Raw genomic sequence first — 18,976 nt, 5'->3', positions numbered from 1 at the left:
TTTTATGCAATACAGGCCACATCCTGCAGGGGGCATGAGAGATGCAAATATCATATGCCGCCCATTGGTGTGACGCAAGGGTGATTGCGCCTGTCATTACGTTACATCACACTACATTACAATACAGAACGACTTACAGCACAATGGAACATAAGTGTATCATCAAAATCTGGAATTGCATATATTAATGTTCACACTGTGGCAGAGATGTTTTGAAATGGCTTGGACCCTTGATTTGTAAGCTTCTCCATTTGAGAGCCTTTCCCCAGTAATTAAATGTAAACCTTTGAAACATTTGGTCCCACGGTATAAGTACTGAACTTCTCCTTCTCACGCTGAGTAATTGCAGTCATCCACACCCCCTGTGTGGACCAAAACTCCATTTACCGAAAATTACCCAACCGTGTTGGCAATAATTGGGCAAAACATATGGCGAAGTATCAAAGGAGACACAAAACGAAAAGGCTGCAGCAATTATACTGAGGGGGACACATACAATGAAGGAGGCTTCTGAATATCCGTGATCAGCACCGGTAGCAATGTGCAGACTCAGAGTCTAGCAGCTGACTGTCTCTTCCTGTGGCAGACAGCTGTGCATTTTTATCAGGCTGTCACGAGTAGCAGACGCATATCTCAGTCACCCCCCCCCCCCCTTCCTTCAGTTGGTGCAAACATTGACACAGCAGTAGTGCAGCTTTGCATGATGTAACAATCTTCAGAATTAAGCAAGGCAAAATAGCCCAGGGTTCATTCTTGCAAGTTCTGGGAAATTTCACCGTTCGAGGATTGACGTCAGCAGAGGGAGATGGTTGCCACATTGGGCAACCAGGTGGTGGCTGAAAGTGGTTGCCCAAAATGAAGGGGATTGTTGGCCACATTTTTTTTTTAATGTGATTTGTGACTTTTGTGGGGTGTAAGTACACACTCACGTTAGGCAAGTTATTGTGAATATTTGTTTATGTTTATTGCAGTGTTGGTTCTCACATAGTGGGTTGGAACCCAAAATGGGTTTCCAAGAGCCGAAATGAACTGGCCCAAAGTAATTAGAGTGCAATCATTACCATCACCACTATGTACCAGCAAACTATATTTGCACTCAGAGCCTACTACATTGGATTGGTACAATAGCATTAACTGCTGTGTATGATAAGTTGAACAAGAAATGAACATTGTCAAAAAACTATCACTTTATAAGTACATAATCATTTGTATCAGGAATTCAGAGAGTCAGCACTTTGAATTCAGCGCTTTAAGTGTTTTCTTTGGATATTTATTCTGTTTAAATAAAGATGTATCTTTTAATTCCCAACATACTCTGTTTATTTTTGCTTCTTATGATAGATTGAAAGAGGAGGATGTTGAACTTTTTATGAGAAAGGGCAAAGGACCATTGCAGTACAGCACTTACTGCAGTAATGTTATATTTACTTTTACATTAGTGTACATTCACAAACAGACTATTTAACACTTAAATACTGACCTATATCTGCACACTGCATGGCTATAGCAAGCAATCTTGCATAGTAGTGTTTGGTGTGAAAATAGATGTGGTTTTTCTTCTAGGGAATTTAACAAAGTAAATTATATCACACACGTTACATTAGATAGTTACTATCTATATAACAATAAATGATCAACATGACATGCATAACCCTTGGTACTAGTTTGTAGGGGTTTGTCTTCTATGCCTTAATGCATATATATAGAACACAGTTTAACTGACAGGGGTCAGATAAGAATCAGGCTATTGGTATCAATGAAATACCAAATTTTGCTGTATATGGCTGTGTTGCCTTTGAAGTTATTCTCAGCTGGAGACTACTGTCCACAAGGTAGCGAACAAGTACTATATACAGTTAATTTGTGGTTTTAGTTGATATTTTCCAAGTGATCAACTCAAAGTACTAGTCTTTCAGATATCCAATATTTATTCCCCTTTTTTCTGAAACATACCTGTTTTTCTGAGTCATATCTGTTTCTTGTGTAAATTTAAAAATGATTAAAATTAACTTCTCACAACAACAAAATGGGACAAGGTTATATATGTGCAAATGTCATATAAGGTCATATGGTTGGTTCAACTGACCTCTTTTTATAAAATAATCATATTTGATTCCTCATCAGTGAGTGCATTGCTGTCTTTTACTTTGCAGATAGAACTGTGGACTCTACTATTGTTTGGAATCAATAATATTTCAAGTGCTTTGTGTTAGCAAACATCCTAACATCACAGAAAAAAGAAACAAAAGGGAGAATATTTCATTATTTCTCTGACTGCGTTGTAAATTTCCTTAAACTGGACTAAACCCTCTACTCCTTAAATCGAGAGCCTACACACGGTAGTTGTAGAGGTGCATGTGTCCGGACAAAATTGCTATATAAAACACAAATAATGTTTTTAGCTTGTGTGGGCGAGGACCGTTAGCGTTGTGTTTCTTTTCTTGGTGAAATTGCATCAGAAAGCTAAACAACGGAAGGGCATTCGCATCGACTCGAGCACAGGGGAAAAATACTGCACATTAAGCGATCGTGAACGATGGCGCTCGGGCAGCCATCGGCGGAAATGATTCATTGCAGTTGCTTTGCTCTACGTGTGGAACGCGCTCTGCAGAGCTGTCACATGTCAGTGGAACCATGTGTTCCGACGCACGTACACAGACACTATCCGCTCTGCGAGAACACCATCGGTACAGAGCGAAAGCGAGGTGGGGGTTGAGGAGGGGGGACGGGACACCGCGTCACCGCTTTCCGCCACTGCTGTTGGACGGCGCAGCTACAGTATGGGCTGTGACTTTCATATGTGTGTTATATAATCCATACGTAGACTCCTCCCCGCCCGCGTGAGCGTGTACCTAGGCTGCACGGTCCTTTGTTGTTCTTTGCTTTAAAACTGAAATGGCAGACAGTGAGTGCACTGACAGCACTGACCGAATCAGGCTCTGAACGTGCACAACTGTGTCACAACTATATCGCACTCAGAAAACAAATTGTCCCAAGTGACAAGCGTCAGCCAATGCCGAGTCTCGAGCAATGCATCGATGCATCTCCCTCATTTAGCACCAGAAGATGCAAAATTATTTCCACGTGAATATAACAATGTTAATAATAATTCAAACTACTATTCTGACTACTTAGTAATAACACTGTAAGTGTGGCTTCAAATAGGCTGTCACTAGTATGCAAATATATGAGTGCACCATTAAAATGTAAAATTTACAGTAAAAAAAATGTATGTTTTCTGATGAATGAAATTCAAATATTGCTCGTTGATCTCACAAGGATTCGACTGAGCATACTGAAACTAGCAAGTGTGTTGTGTGAACATCGACGAAAATCTCCGACTCTAGTCTGCAACAATGTGCAATGGGACTTGTGTTCCGCACGCCTCTCTCGTCTTGCAACTCAGCCGCGTAAACAAGTTGGAATTGTAGGGCGTGTGTCTTGGAAAACATGGCCGAGCCAATGAACGCGGACATTTCTACCACATGGTTCGGTTGTTTACTACAAGAAGTGAAAACCCGCTGTAAAGGGCACAAGGAAAATCTGGTTTTAACTCCTAATCCTCTGATTTTAAATTCGACTGTAGACATCTCACAATCGATTAGAAGCAAATTCTACTTGCTATTCTTGCTGCTACCTTAAGAGTGAGCAAAAAACTAAAATTTGTGCGTTGTTTACGCTGTGCCGGTATGCGTTGTGTAGCACAAGTTGCAGTGAAATTCCGATCCACTGCGATGCTCCACCCCGCGTTTGCGCGAATGCACCAATACAACGCTTTCCAGGCGTAGAAAAGAGCGTTTTCAAGTTACAGCCGGTCAGATCAAGTCTCATAGAAGGGGGTGTGTTGTGTCCTGGTAAAGGTACGTGTGCAATATCCATTGAAACTTTGTCTTGTTTTTAAGAAAGAAAAAATGTTTAAATGATTGCATTTGCGCTAACTTTCATTGTAACTATGCATGCATGTTGTATGTACGTGGCTGTATATATATATATATATATATATATATATATATATAATTGTTGTATGTTTGTGAGTAAATCAAATTAGTTTTTTGTTGCAGTTATGAGCAAACTAAAATGAGAACACAGAATTGTTCAGTGTAGACTGTGCAGGTTGTTGATGTATTAAACCGTAACAAGTAACAACACAGTGGTCACTTGGCAGCCAATGTAAATGTTTCGGTATTAGCCGCGAAATTCTTAGTTTTTCTATTGCGTACAAGCTGTCCCGCAGTTTTAGTTTCTAAACGCGAAGTAAAGAAACGTTCCTCGATGTTTTCATTCTTTCGGGCTACTTCTGCTGCAAAACATATCGTGTAGCAGGCGAGGGCAGGACTTGTTTTGCATTGCTGAAGTCGAGTGGGAATCGAACCTTTTGTTGCGAGCTGACAAGCCCCCCTCTCCGATTCGCGCAACTCATCAACTTCTGCTGTAAGCTTCGCATACATTGAGAAGCGCAAAATGCGCGCAAAATGTATCGCATTTTTACAGAAATGCAGATTGATTGAGTGATCAGTTGAACAATGAAATGGTACGAACAGGCTACAGATTAGTGGAATTCAATGGGCGTCTGTGTCTTTGAGGTTTTTCGTCAATATTTCGTGTTTCGAGAAATTTTGAAGCAGTTTTTTAAAGATTTGCCGGGTGCAAAATGACGCTTTCTCTATTATTGCCGAGATCAGTGCTCAGGACTGAGCGTGTCACGCGCGAGGGCGGGGCAACCATCCGTGTCCTCCCGCACGCCGCTGTAAGTCCGGGTGGTTTGGTGGCACATGAGCAATTTCATTATGTCCGTGTGACTGACACTTTGAATATAAAGTTTAATGAAGCTGCAGGTTATGTTTCCCATTTATTTAATTGTTACGCAGTTCTGATACGTTAATACTTGTCGCCCAGCGACTGTGCAAGTGACTCAAGGGATTTATATGAAGAATCTGTAAAAACTAAAAATAAATTGAATTTTAAAATAACTTGAATGAAAATTAACTTCTATGAATACGTCTGCTGTAACTGGCCGCTGGTTGAAGTTAGAATCGCCGGGACACTGCTGAAAATCCTTCCTCGTTCACATCAAGTAGGCACTCTCCAGGAAAGCGCGTCTGTATGTTTGTTTCGTTATGTTTTCTAGTTGTTTTAATTACTATTATAAAAAGTAACATGATTCTAAATGTGGTATATGTTGTATCCAGATATTTGTTTAATGTTTTATTAAGTTTTGCAAACGTATAGCCTTGCGTTTTTTGTATTTACGGTTTTGTACATATTGTTCCCATTCAAATTGATCAGATACTATACAATAGAAGTGTGTGAGTCATCCTGTCCTGAATCTGCCTGGGTCTGGATAATTTTTTGTCTTTGAAAACAGATCTAAAATCAGCTTGCCTACCCCTCCAATATATAAAGTTGAGCATTTAGTATCATTTTTAATTAATAATGTTATTCTGATCCGGGATCTACAAAGGTAGAAAGCACCTCCACTGTCTGCCTCGGACTGAGAGTCTTAACGGGAGTGTCACTACAAAAGGAGGGGGTACATACTGTACCTTAATTATACTGATGATCTGCTGCACTATTTTTGCTGAATAATCTAATTTTTATCATGCCCCATAGATTAATTGACACATTCCCTGATGTTCAGAGAACATTTCAGAGTTAAAAAAACAATTTCACGGGGCAAATAGTCAATTTGTGATCGTTTATATTTTTACAGTGCGTTATAAGAGTGTGACAGCAGCTTAGCTGAGATTGGATAACTTCGTTGTCTTTGATTGACAGTGTTCCGTTATAACAAAGAAAGGTGTTTGTATTCTTTGGATGGTGAGAGACAGTCACCAAGACTGGATCAGCTGCAAAAACTAGTATCTGGCCACATCCGATCTGAATGTAAATGTTGCTGTTATTTCCAAATCCTGGCTGGTCTTATTTACCGGGGGTGAGCTGGTGTTGGTAGGTAGGGACCCGTGTCTGAGCTGAGTGGCTCATATGGGTGGATTTTGCCCTAATTTCTGTGGCGTGAAGCAGTCAACCTACAAGGACTGCTAAGGGGTAGAACGCCACATCTGTCACAAGGGTGAACAAGGTGGAGGGTGGCATAGAGGGGCAAATACAAGAAATGCCATTACTCTGTAATGCTGAAAGCCAAGGGAGAGAGGGTGTGGGTTCTCATTTTTTTTTTTTTTTATTTTTTTTTTTTTTTATTTAAGGCAATTGTTGCACGGTGCAAGGGGACACTTGCTTTGCCAGCACACATTGGCATCGGCATCCCGAGGGCTTGGCCCTTGGAAATGAATGCCAGAAATTTCAGTCAGTGGAGGGTGCTTGTGCAGTCAATCCACCACTGCACTGGTGAATCACCCCTTCCTGGCAGTTTGGAAAAAAAGGCCTTTCGGTAACACGCAAATACCAATAAGTGGTCTTTAAAGTAGTCAACCGTTTAACAGCCGTTTTGAGTTTCACTGAGGCATCTCACCGAACAGTCACAGGACTCACAAGGGGGTTGACCGGAAATTGATTGCATTTATTATTCTGTTTCACCCTGTAAGTGTGTGTGTGTGTGTGTGTGTGCGCGTGCATATCAGTGTGTCAATCATCTGCTCTTACGCCTGCATTTCACAATTTGCGTCATTAATCATAATTTCGTAACACCACAGCAGAGTGTCACCCCTTCACCACGGCAGCTAGCTGTGTGCCTGTGTGTGTATATGTATGTGCGTGTGTGTGTGTGTGCTATGTCTGTTCAGTGTGCGCTTGCTGAAAATCTTTGAAACGTTTGATTCTTTTAAAACATGTAGCTATATGACTTTGAGATACTGAAAAGAACTGCAAAGTGTTGACATACCATGAGGCACCAAAAATGTACCAAAGGATTATGGGTCCAGATTTTACAAGCAAGCAAGAACAACATGCTGACCGGGACTGCACATAATGCCCAGGCCCTTTTGACACATTAATGTACAAGCCCACTATCCAAACACAAGTGAAATACCTGCCAGCAAGGCTCATGTCCGACGTATTGCCAGCATTACAAGAGTGTTTGTTTCTCTCCGGAGCATAATGTACCATTCAGCAAAAAACGGCTCCGGGCTAGCCAGCAAAGTGTGATTGGTTGTTGTTCGGACAGCTCATGCACCGACGTAGCATCCCACAGCCGGCTCATTCGGTTCACGTTGGGTGAGCGTGGTGGCCAGTCACACACACCTTTTCCTTTGTGCCAGGGAAGCCAGATGAACGCGTGTGACATGTGGGCGAATCCTGTCACGCTTAGCTACGAGGGCGTTGCTTCGTGCAGAGCAAGGTGCAACGTGTTGGATGAGAGCGCGCTCATGGAGAATGTCCATGTAGTGTCACGTAGCACAGGAGGCGGTAATAACCAGTAGCCGTGATCTCTGTCTGTGTTGCATCAGTCCACCTGCACACTTCAGTGTGGACGGTACCTCTCTCAGCACCGCTGGTTGTCTCTTTTTGTGTCTGCACCCCTAGTATATTACAGTACTGCTTAGTTTTGCTTAGTAGCTCTTATCCAGAGCCACTGATGTAGCTTAGAATTTTCATGTGTTGTTCATTCACACAGCTCGTTATTAACTGAGGTGGCTCGGATTAAGTATTTAACCCAAGGGTACAATGGTAGTGCCCCGCCGGGGAATTGAGCCGGCAACCCCTTTGGTCAGGAGCTTTGCTCCTTGCTGCTGTTGCGCCACAGCGCTGCCCCCGGTCTCCCCCCGCTCTCCCCCCGGTCCCCCCCCGGTCCCCCCCCGGTCTCCCCCCGGCTGCCGTTCTGGCGCAGACTGAGCTGTGACTCACCGGCGCACGCTGAATGGCATCACTTTGCGTTTGGCTGGTTTGTGCTGGAATGTCTGAGTGCCTGGGAGCAACCCGTTTCCCTGCACGGGTTATTCAGCACGGAGCCACCAGGTGCACAGTAGGCACCTCCCAAACCCACCCCCCCCCCCAACCCCACCACCAAGGGCCGCTGTCTTACTGCGTGGGGGGAGATCTTGTCACACCAGTGTCTAGTTCCTGTGGTAGTTTTGGACGGTGGTGGTCCCTGAGATTCCTCCATTGGATAGACCGATTGTATGCTGAGGTGTCAGCACTTTGCTACCCTGGCTATTGTCAGTCAGACGTTTATCTGATATGAATGTATGGCAAAGCAGAAGTGATATTGTCGACCGGTGCAGTGTCATGGCAGCCCTGGATATTGCTATTCAGCTGCATGGCGGTACGGAGAAGGGCTTGTAACTAGAATGTTCAGCTTCCAGGTGACTCACTGCTCACCGCTGTTTGGCAAGGAACTTAACCCGAATTGCATTGGTCGATATCAAGCTGTACAAATGGTTATCATGAAACATTGCAAGCTGTGTAAGGTGCTCTGGATAAGAGTATCTGCCAAGTAAAATATGATTCATACAATATTCTTGCCAGGTGCGTGTTCCTTTTAACCTTGCAGTGGTTTTGGTTCAGCCATAATTAGTACAGGCTGCGTTTTTATGCCCACAGACACAGGTGAAGAATCACAAAAATCACCAAGATCATGTCAACATTCGCATGTCTGCAAGTCAGTCTACCGTATGGGGTGTTTTACAAACTCTTAAGTGGCAGAGATGAGTTTTTCAGGTGTGGTTAATTGAATTTTTTCATCGACGATTTGTGAAATACATACTTCTAGGGAAATATCAGAGTCAAAATGTTTTAACTGCATGGTTAATTCTTCTCATTTCTCGCAAGGGTTAGTTGAGCGATCACCGAAGCGCTACATTTCTGTGTTAATAGAAAAGAGAGCGATCCCTGGCTCCCAAACAAAGGGGATGATAAACTGGTTTAGGATCAGTGGTCCCCAATCAATCTGTGTCAGAGCCCGTTCCTCGGAGAGCAGTGCAGAGCAACCTTGAACTTGCCGAGGTGAACGTTTATAGCGGAAGCACACAGCCACAAAGCTTCAGAGAGCTAAAGAAAGCGATCAAAGTAAAGACGGGGAAGAAAAAGGAAGTGGCTACCTGTACTCAAGTATGTGCAGTGTCTTCGACATTAGTCTTCTTCAGGCAGCACTGAGGGACTGTGGCTGACATGAAGATGACAGGGCAGGTAGACAGATACATGGGTCCAAAGGGATACATATAACACAGATTGTATATAGCAGTAATATAAATTACATTGCATGGCGGACACTGTTACCCAGAAAGGCAATCCGCATAATATTGAAACAAAAAGGATGCTAATGTAAATATTTCACGTTCAGTTTTGACTATGCACTTATTTGGAAAGCTGGACAGATTTGATTCATCTGCGACTCCTAATTTGAGCCACAGTATCTACATCACGGATCCGTGATCCATTTGGGAACAATAACCTGGCATAGTTTTTTATTTTTATGTTTTTTTTTTGGTTTTATTCCAGGAGCTCAAATCCATAGGTCATCAAAATGACCATTTTGTTTGACATGTCCCATTAGTGTTTTTTTTTTTTTTTTTTGCTTGCTAGTGAGTTTCCGCCTGCCTGTTGTGGAGAGCTTGGGCATTTAATAGCGTTTCAGACAGAGAGGTCATTCTCCTCCATTTTTAGCCATTTTGAGCATCTGCTCTTTTCAAAGGCGCCTTTTAACATCCTCCTGCCAAAGGGGGGGAAAAAACTTCATTCTGCCGAAATGTTCTGTCATCAAGAACTTGCTGGAAAGGGCATAAACTCGAGGCACTGCGGCGGCACGTGTGACCGTGAGTCTGCCCACAGGAAAACACAGATGGTTTGTGAATTCTCTGATGCGTTCACCTCTCTCCTGCCAACATCAAGGCAGCTGCCATGTGCAACTGTTGCGGTCTGATGTTCTCCCGGTTTTGAAGCTTCTTTAGACGACAGAGCTCTGGTTGGCCGGCGTCGCCGCAAGTTTTGGCACCGTCTAAGAAAGGGTGCCCACAGAGCGGCATTGTTGATCTTTTTTTTAGTAATACTGAGCATTGTACAAACACAGGATGTTAACTGTAGCATGTCCCAATTAAGACTGACTACTCATAATGCAGGATGTTACTTCTAGTGTGTCCCCATGAAGACTGAACACCGACTTCTCGTAACGTACGGATATTAACTCCAGTGTGTCCCCGTTAAAATTGAACACTGTGAATACAGAATGTCAACTCCAGCGTCTGCCCGTTAAAACTGAACACTGTTAATACGGAATGTCTACAGAACTCTAGCGTGTCCCCTTGAAGACTGAACACTGAATTCCCATCCTGCGTTTGTGCTCCACTATGTCTCAATGAAGGCTGAACACTCGGTATTCAAAATGTAGAGTGTTAACACCAGTGTTTCTGCGTGAAGGCTGAACATTGCAAATACAGGATGTTAACTCCTGTGCATCGCCTTTAAGACTGCAGCACCTGACCCCAGTGTCGTTGTCCCCAGCGCTCTCTGCGTTCCGTGACCTGTGACCGAGGCGGCCATCGCCGGATGCTCCTATCGCTGTGACGCTGTGAAAGGAAAGGGAAGAGGAAATGACTTCGGTGCTGCCCAAAACTCGCCTGGGGAAGCGCTCGCCCATGGGGGCGCTGGTGGCCACCCCCTGCTCTCTGACAGACGGCCTGCTGGAGACCGGCATGGCAGGTTCCGGAAACATGCCCGGCTCCGGGTTCCAGAACCCCGGAAGGGTCAAGCTGCACTCGGGGCAGAAGGTGAGAAAGGGGGGGGGGGGGGGTTTGGAAATCAGTGTTGTTTGCTGTGAAGGTGAGAAGTAGGGATACAGGAGGTGGTGGTACTTGCTGTGAAGTGGAGAATCTGAGATACAGGATGTGGCAGTATTTGCTGTGAAGGTGACAAGGAGGTGTACAGGAAGTGGTGGTATTTGCTATGAAGGTGAGAAGTTGAGATTTGGGCAGTGGCAGTATTTGAGAGGGCTCTAGCACTAGGTGTGTATCTCATTCCTCGCTGGGGAATCAAACCACCAGTCTTTGGATTGCAAGCACAGTTGCTCACCATTGTGCCACCCTGTGTTCTGTTTCCCAGGTGTATGTGAACTGTGGTGGGCAGGAGTGCGTGGGTGTGGTGGAGCAGCACAACCATGTGGACAACGAGGTGTCAGTCTACCTGCCACAGCTGGACCAGCACACTCTGCGCAAGGCTGAGGATGTCTGGACCACGCCCACTACTCCTCCCCCACCCATAACCGAGCCCCGCCCTGTCTCCTCTAATATCGATGTGCCTAAGAGGTGAGGCTGGCTCTAGGCAGTTCTAGTTATGCTCAGCTTCTTAGTTCAGTAGTTATGTCTCTGCATTGTGCTGAGTCATGACTATCATGATGTATTAAATTAAACTGAAGTTTTGAAATGTCAGTGACTTTGGCGGCTGCGTCCATTCCTGGATGTTAACTAATTCTAGATCAAAATGAGTTTTTCAGCTCCAGCTCTCTAGGGAAACCGTGTCACTTCTGGTCTACTGCTGTGGGGGGTTTTGCATGGCTGAAAGTGTCATGTTTTTGTGTTGAGGTGATCCTAATGTTCGCCCCCTTTGTCCCCCCCCCCCCTGCAGCTGCAGGAGCCCAAACTCGGTGGACATGGATGAGATGATGGCTGCGATGGTCCTCACCAGCCTGTCCTGCAGTCCGCTGGTCCAGAGTCCCCCCCAGAGGGACCCCGCTCCAGGTAGGAACCTGACCTCACATGGGCTGACTCTTTAGGGTCCCACTATACTGCAAAACATTACATTACATTATTGTCATTTGACAGACACTGTCCAGAGTGACTTACATATTTGTAGGTTACAATTTCTGCTGTTTAAACAGCTGGATATTTACTGAAGCTCACACTGGTCTGGGACTGTTGTTAGCCTGGTCTGACATTCAGCTTGGATACATTTCTGTTCTTTTGTGCTGGAAGTTGCTGTGGAGAAGAGCACCAGCTAAATGAATGCAATGTAATGTTATGAGGAAATTGTAGGTTTAGTACTTTGTCAAAGGATACAACAGCAGTGTCATAGCAGGGAATCAAACCAGCAACCTTTCGGTTACGAGCCCTGCTCAACAGAAAAGTTGCATGTCCACCCCACATGATACACAACGTTCCCTATGCTAACTGCTAACCGCTATCCACCCCCCCCCTCTGTGTGACAGCCTCGTGTGGGATGGAGTGCGGAGGCGGGGAGCTCTCTGACAGCGGGAGCAGTGGCTGCTGGAGCTGGGACCGTGGCAACGGAAGCCCCGCCCCTTCCCCGCCCATCGCCGAGATGGACAGCGGCCAGGCTCCGCCCTCCGACGAGGGCCTGGACATGGATATGGAGCAGGTGTTGTTCGATGAGCCGGCGCCACGGAAACGGAAGGTGAGGGGTCTGAGGTGACGTCACAGGGACCTGCTGTGCCTCACGCCAAACCACAGTGAACTCTGCTCTGGTTTAGCCATATTAAAATCTTGCAGTGACATCAGTTATACAGCAACCTTTCATGGTAAACTTCTTGGTCAATTCATGGTGTCTGTGACATTCTCAGTACTCAGTTCTGGATTCAATCAACATTTGTCGTTTGGCTTTCTCATCCAATAAAATAAAACGAATTAGGAGCAAACGTTACTGCTTTCAGTGCAAATCCCGATTTCTTAATGTTTTAGTGATGGCTGAGCTCTCCAAGCTGTGCTCGGGAAGACTTAAAAGAACGCTTGGAGTTTTAACAGCGAGTCAGAGTCTGGGAAGAGCGCTAATGGAACCCTGGCCTCAGTTCTGGCAGAGTTTCAAGAGTGCGCCGTCCTTTGCAGCCGGGGGGTTTGGGGCCACCCGCTCACAGCTCTGCTCCCCTGTCTCTCTTCCCAGAACTCGGTGAAGGTGGCCTACAGATGTCTGTGGCCAAACTGCGGCAAGGTGCTCACATCCGTGGTGGGGATCAAGAGGCACATCCGTACTCTGCACTTGGGGTGAGAGATAGGAACACGACTTTTCATCAGATTACGTTACATTACACTCGTTACATTACATGACATTATATTATATTAATTTAGCAGGCACTCTTATCCAGAGCGACTTCCAGCACAACAGAGCATAAGTGTATCCATTCAAGTTGAATGAGCAACATTGTCAGACCAGGCTAACGACACTCCCAGACCAGTGAGTGTGAGCATAACACTGTTCAAGCTCTACCACAAGTCAACTTGTGTAACCTGATGTGACAACTAGATTAGCTGTTTGTGTTTTCGGTTTAACTTGATTGTCCCTGAGGGTTTTGTCTCAAGAACAACATACAACAACATTAATGCTGACACACAATACATGCATGTAAAGACAGAGATTTGAAAAAATAGCAGGGAAAAAAAAAACGCATGTGCGTAAAATGTTAGTTGAAGTTTATTTACCAAAAAAAGGTAATTTTACTGTTAAACTAAATTATTTCAGTTCAAGATTTTCATAAAATAATCTGGTAGTGGTTAGATGGACTGAATTGTGGCATCGTCTTGTGCTTTCACTGAATTGTGAATTGACCTCTTTTGTTTACCCCCCAGGCACAGCAGTGAGCTGGAGCGATCCCGCAGAGAGGAGGACTTCTACTACACCGAAATCCTCCTAGGGGCGGAATCCAGCACGCCCCAGGCGGCCGCCTGCGCCACCTGGGCCTCCTGTGCTTCCCCCTCCAGTCCGACCCAGCAGGCCGCAGCGGGGCCTGGGTCTCGCCTGCCCGAGTCCCCCGCCTCCGTGACCCCCCAGCCCAGTGTGCTGAGCCAGTCGGCCCCTGGGTGCTTCTGGCAGGTCCGCTCCGAGCACTCGTACCAGGTACGGCCCACCTCACAGGCCTCTTCTTACCCCATGCTAGCACGGTTCACACACCGGGACAATTTGGGAGGTGGAGCTTCATGAACTGTCAGTGGGCCCGCCCTGTTTGAGTTTGGCCATGTTCTGCCTCCCACAGACCTGGGTCCACCCCTGCAAACTGAATGAGGTCTGTGTTTTTGTTAGCGCTAGACAGGAGCAGCAAGAGTGAAATATTACATTTCATTAATTTCTTTTTTGCTTAGCAGAAACCCCTTATCTCATACAAGTTGCATAGTTCTTCTATCTTCCACTGATAAAGTGGGATGTTTACTGAAGCGTTTCAAGCTGAGTAAATTGCTCAGGGGTACACCAGCAGTGCTCCAACTGGGGATTGAACTGGCAAGCCCTACAAGCCCTGCTCCTTGCCACTGTGCCACACTGTTGCTAGAAAGGAAGGGTGAGGGTGCAGAAATGAGGACTTTGTGATTATGACTTGTAAGGATGAGGTCATAATTACATAATGAGCTCATAATGGAGATTACAAACGATGAGAATGATTGGCTTTCACTGAGGACTATGCTGTCCTCTCCCACTGCAGGCATGCCCTCCCGTCCATGTGGTAGCGTCCCCCGTGTCCTGTTCTTGGACACCCCCCGTCGCCGTCCTCCAGACCACACAGGTGAGCCCACCCTTGAACCCTCGGTCACCTTACAGCGTATGCATGTAGCATCTGCTAACTCGCGGTACCTCGAGAACACTAGCAGGTAATTTACAGGCTCTGTGGATCACTGCCTGCCCATTCACAGCCTTGCTTCAGAGTAGGCGCTGCACAGATCCACTAATCTCATGTGGATAGGCTGCGTAAATCATGTGCCTCTGCCATCAGCTCATCCTGTCGTTATAAAGACCAGTGGATCAGCGCAGCGTCTGCTCTGAGATGATGCTTATGAAGCAGAAGATTATTCTCTCCTATTTAAGCCCCATGCATGGGGCTGGCTGTCTGTCCATTGCAGCTCTATCTGGGTGCCATCTGTATTACATAATCAGGTCGGAATTGTACTGAATGGATGCTTTTATTTGAAGGCTGATCAGGATTTGACATCTCTTGACAGTTATCTGCTAAAAGTGCACAGTGAAAGAAATGTGTATAATCAGAATTGTGTCGTTGAACCAAAAAATGATCAATGTAAATGCATTTTGCATTTATTTTAACATCTGCTGCTCAAACTGATATAGGGCAGTGATTTTGCTTGGCTAAGCTATATTAGTTGTTTAATTCTTCTTGGCCCTCTGAGGATCAGACAGTTGAAAAGTTAATTGATTGTAATCTGTCACCTTAAATGTAATCTGTTTTGCTAATCTTAGAGGAACACATAAAGAAAAAATAGGTTGAGAAATATCTTTATCTTTCAGTAGCATACACCCTCCAAATATAAATATCTTCTGCAAGTGACTTGTGCCGGATGACTGTCAAAAGATGTCAAATCCAGATCACCTTAGCTAACATCTCAGACATCGCTGAGTCACTGAGTCACTGCTTGTCACGACCTGCACTGAGAACACTGTGGAAGACCGAGAGGACAGGGATCATGTCCCTCTTAAAGACACGCTTTATTAGCCAGAACAGGGAGGAGAGCTGTCCATGGGTGAGGTAGAATCTATTTGGTTTGTTGGGTGGCTTTCTTCTCTGAAAACCAGAGGTTAAATTTAGGTGTCTGTGAGTCAGAAATGTGGACATTTTTTTCCGCTCATTGTACCTAGGACAGTGAAGTGTTGTTCAAACGATTATTTGACCTGGATCTGTGCACCTCCAGGTGTGAGGCAGTCTAAGACAGTTCAATGGAAACAGTGTTTTTGCAGGCAGATTTTGCCACCATTTGAAATCCATGTTTGAATGAGTGCCTGATGGACTGTTGTTAGTTCAACACTGCCACCTATTGACCAGTAGCATGAACTCCATTTGAAATAAATGAAAAATAATATTAGAAGTTGTGCAGTTAGTGTATCAGACAGAATTGCCAGACATCCAGCGTCCTATCCTTTGAATAACATACAGAAATAAAAAAATATATAACTGCATTTTATGAATATGAGAAACATTTTCCAAATGAAAGTAGCATTGTGCTGTGCTATACAGAGCTGTATAAGGTGTTTAATTTTTATTCTCCCCTATTGTGACTGGGAATGGTACCCACAATGCACCAGTGCACGTCTGAACCGCTTCTGTCCTCGTGTTACCAGGCAACCCCGTTTCGCAGCCGTTCCGTCAGCGTGGGCGAGCAGTGGCTCCAGCAGAACAGCGCCCCCACCAGGCCACACCCCGCCGGCGGGTCCCCACCCCGTGGACACTGCGCCTCCAGGTCAGATTTGGCAACCTCCTCCCAGCCTCTCTCTCTCTCTCTCTCTGATGTTTTCATTTTTCTCTCCATCTTTAATTGTGTCTTCGTGTTTCGTAATATTTTCATACCACAACCCCCATCCATTCAATATGAGGCCACCTCTGTAGATTTCTCCCTGTTGTACGTTACTTGATCTCTCTGTCATGTGTCTTGCCTCTTAAACTTCATTATTCATCTCAAAGCGAGATTCACGTAAAGGAGCTGGCTAACATCCTCTTAATAACCGCTAAGCCTGGAGATGTTACTTTTTACATTGTTGGACTTTTGATTCTGCGTCAGTAAGGATATGCTGTAGTATCACTGTAAGATATGTTGTAGTCTTACTGTAGGCCATATTGTACACACTAACGTAATGTATGCATTCGCATATATGCATAGCCAGTTCTGTCACGGCCCTGTATGTAGCCAGGTAGTCAGGCCAGTCATGTCCTGTGTGTACCGTCTTTAGCACCTCTTTATTTGATGCACTTGCTGTGGAATGAGTGCCAGCGAAATGGCAATATTACAAATGTGTGAAGTCAGAGGCACTCATGCAAATGTGAGTCTGACTTTGCCCTTGACTGCCCCCTGCAGGAGAGTCAGAGGAGAGGCGAAGAAGTGCAGGAAGGTGTACGGCATCGAGCATAGGGACCAATGGTGCACAGCCTGCCGCTGGAAGAAGGCCTGCCAGCGCTTCCTGGACTGAGCTGCTGAGAGGGAGAAAGAGAGAGAAGAATGGAGACAGAGAAAGAGAGAGAAAGAGACTCTTGATGGAGGTGAAGACCCCATCTTCAGTAAAGACTGATACGTGTCTCATCACAAACCCTGTGAGCCACGTAATTTTTTTTTTTCGCTTTTGTATTTTTCATATTTTACTAAGGTGATTCATGTTTTTGATGTCTATTCTCATGGACCTGAGAACTATTGCGAGGACTATTGCGTGGCTAAAATGCCCCCCCCCCCCCTCCGATTTTCTTGCCTCAGAGAAAATGGGCATTTCCATCACATCAAAGGCCACGCCCCCTGGGGTTGCAGCAGCCAGTAGGAACCACCGCCCTTGTGCTGTGCAGTGTTGTCACGGCAACCAACCTAACTCTGCCCCAGCTCAACCTCTTGACAAGTGATGCACCGTTTAGTAATGCCGTCCAACAGAAACTGACTAAGCCTCAGAGTCAGCAGCCAACAGTCAGTTTAAGAAACCTTTGGGGTGGGCGGGGTGGGCGGTTCTCAAGATGTACGAAGGAAACAACAAACTGGGAATGGAACCAACAAAAAATGATCTGTGACCTAGAGGTCAACCTAACCTATGCTCTAGTGCTGGGAGAGTGAGACTCCAAAGTGGGTGGTGCTATCGTTGACTCACTGGATTGGGCCAATCCTAGCTATCATAGTCTTTTACCATTGACAATAAAATCTGTGGATTGGTTCGTCCAGGTTATTGATTGACAGCGTATGGTAGCTCCACCCTTTTGGGGAGTTGTTTTCAGACTCCCACTCCCAGCACCTTGGTGCTCAAACAGTGCTCACTAAGAGTGAGTGAGTGTGTGTATATAAGCCATTTATACTTGCAAACTTGTCATTTTTATTATAATTTGGTCTTAAGCAAAAAAAGATGTTTGTACTTTTAGAGCAATTTGTATGCTCACTTATTTGTATTGTTTGTTAAATGTTTTGGCAGCATATTTTTACTATGACAAACTAGTATTTCTAAGATGTAAACAGTCTTGCGGAAGTAAAAAAATTCTGTTTCCTCTGTCACTGACAAAGCTTTAATATTACTTGATAAATATGGGGAAAATATTGTATCTTTTTCCCTATGATTGTGACTATGCCTGCTTTGAAACAAATACTCAAACAAATAACTGAATCCACTGCTAGAGGAAATACTCTCCAATCTGGCTCCCTCTGGTGGTGGTACAGGAAAAGTCATACTTTCATTTGAGCATGACGGCGTCAACTTTTAATTGGGCACTTAATAAAAAAAAATGTTGTACGCGGTTTCTTACCTACGAGATTTTGCATCCTTTTTTCCCTTCAAACAGTTATGGCAACAGCACAAATGGATTCCAGTGGCGGTGTGCAATGTAATATCTAAAAATGCCATTTGATATTGTGGTCTAAAAGCAGCCTTTCGTTTTGCGTAACAGCCGCCAACACAAGTGTTGAGATTGAAATTGCTGGTTCAGGAAACAGCTGAATTAGGTTATTAAGGAGCAATTGTTTGCATTTTGCAATTGCTGGTGGCTTAGATTTATGGTCTGTGTAAGCAAATGATGGATTTTTTTATTGCAGTCAATGGTGCGCGAATCGCAGCTGGCTATATTATCCTTAACGTCGCCTATTTTTGTGAAGTCGACTAACTTTGTAGTCGCGCGGTGCATGTTTCCATTAAGCATATCGCAAAAATCAGCGTTAATTGAAACAAACCTAGTGACAATAAATCACTTGATCAATTCAGAATTAGCTGCCCAGCAAGCTCTGAGTTGTAGGAAATGAGCCTCGCGTGGCATTGCATTGGTTTAAAGGAGGACAAAACACATCTTTCCGAGATGTAAAACAAAGTGTTGTCGAACATAATGAGTTTGAAGAAGGCACTCAAACACGAGAGGAAGGATTCAAAAAGATTTAATTGGTAAGAAATCGCGTATCAAATTCTATTCTTGAAGTCTTTGTTGATGTGTTTCAAGTCAACGTGCTTCCACAGTGTATGAATTATTTAAGCTTTTTAACTCGCGTCTTTGTCGAGAGACCAAATAAGGGGAAAAAAATGTTGGTGCCAATGATTTTCCAAAACCAGATTTGCTTGGGGTTACAGAGACTTATTGTAAAAGTCTTACTGTAGAAGAGCGTGTACAGAAAACAGGATATTTCCTTCGTAACAAACTTAT

At 44.7% G+C, this 18,976-nt stretch overlaps 1 protein-coding gene across 1 annotated transcript; it reads left to right on the top strand.

The window, feature by feature from the left end:
- Positions 1 to 3,829: 3,829 nt before the first annotated feature.
- znf395a (zinc finger protein 395a) lies at positions 3,830 to 17,264 on the top strand. Its single transcript, XM_036542719.1, has 10 exons — positions 3,830 to 3,860; positions 10,393 to 10,658; positions 10,990 to 11,192; positions 11,512 to 11,624; positions 12,092 to 12,297; positions 12,781 to 12,881; positions 13,464 to 13,731; positions 14,309 to 14,389; positions 15,952 to 16,070; positions 16,683 to 17,264. Exons 2-10 carry the CDS (start codon positions 10,482 to 10,484, stop codon positions 16,792 to 16,794), a joined length of 1,380 nt encoding a protein of 459 aa, XP_036398612.1. The 5' UTR covers positions 3,830 to 3,860; positions 10,393 to 10,481; the 3' UTR covers positions 16,795 to 17,264.
- The last annotated feature ends 1,712 nt before the right edge of the window (positions 17,265 to 18,976 follow it).

Source organism: Megalops cyprinoides, chromosome 12 (assembly GCF_013368585.1).
Source record: "Megalops cyprinoides isolate fMegCyp1 chromosome 12, fMegCyp1.pri, whole genome shotgun sequence".
Lineage (NCBI taxonomy): Eukaryota > Metazoa > Chordata > Actinopteri > Elopiformes > Megalopidae > Megalops > Megalops cyprinoides.
This window is presented reverse-complemented; position numbering and strand designations above follow the sequence as displayed.

Bases quoted from the DNA above. Each gene is read 5' to 3' on its own strand.
- znf395a (XM_036542719.1), top strand. From the start codon at position 10,482: ATGACTTCGGTGCTGCCCAAAACTCGCCTGGGGAAGCGCTCGCCCATG. The intron at 11,625-12,091 runs GTAGGAACCTGA...TCTGTGTGACAG, and splicing joins CCAGAGGGACCCCGCTCCAG to CCTCGTGTGGGATGGAGTGC. The intron at 12,298-12,780 runs GTGAGGGGTCTG...CTCTCTTCCCAG, and splicing joins CGGCGCCACGGAAACGGAAG to AACTCGGTGAAGGTGGCCTA.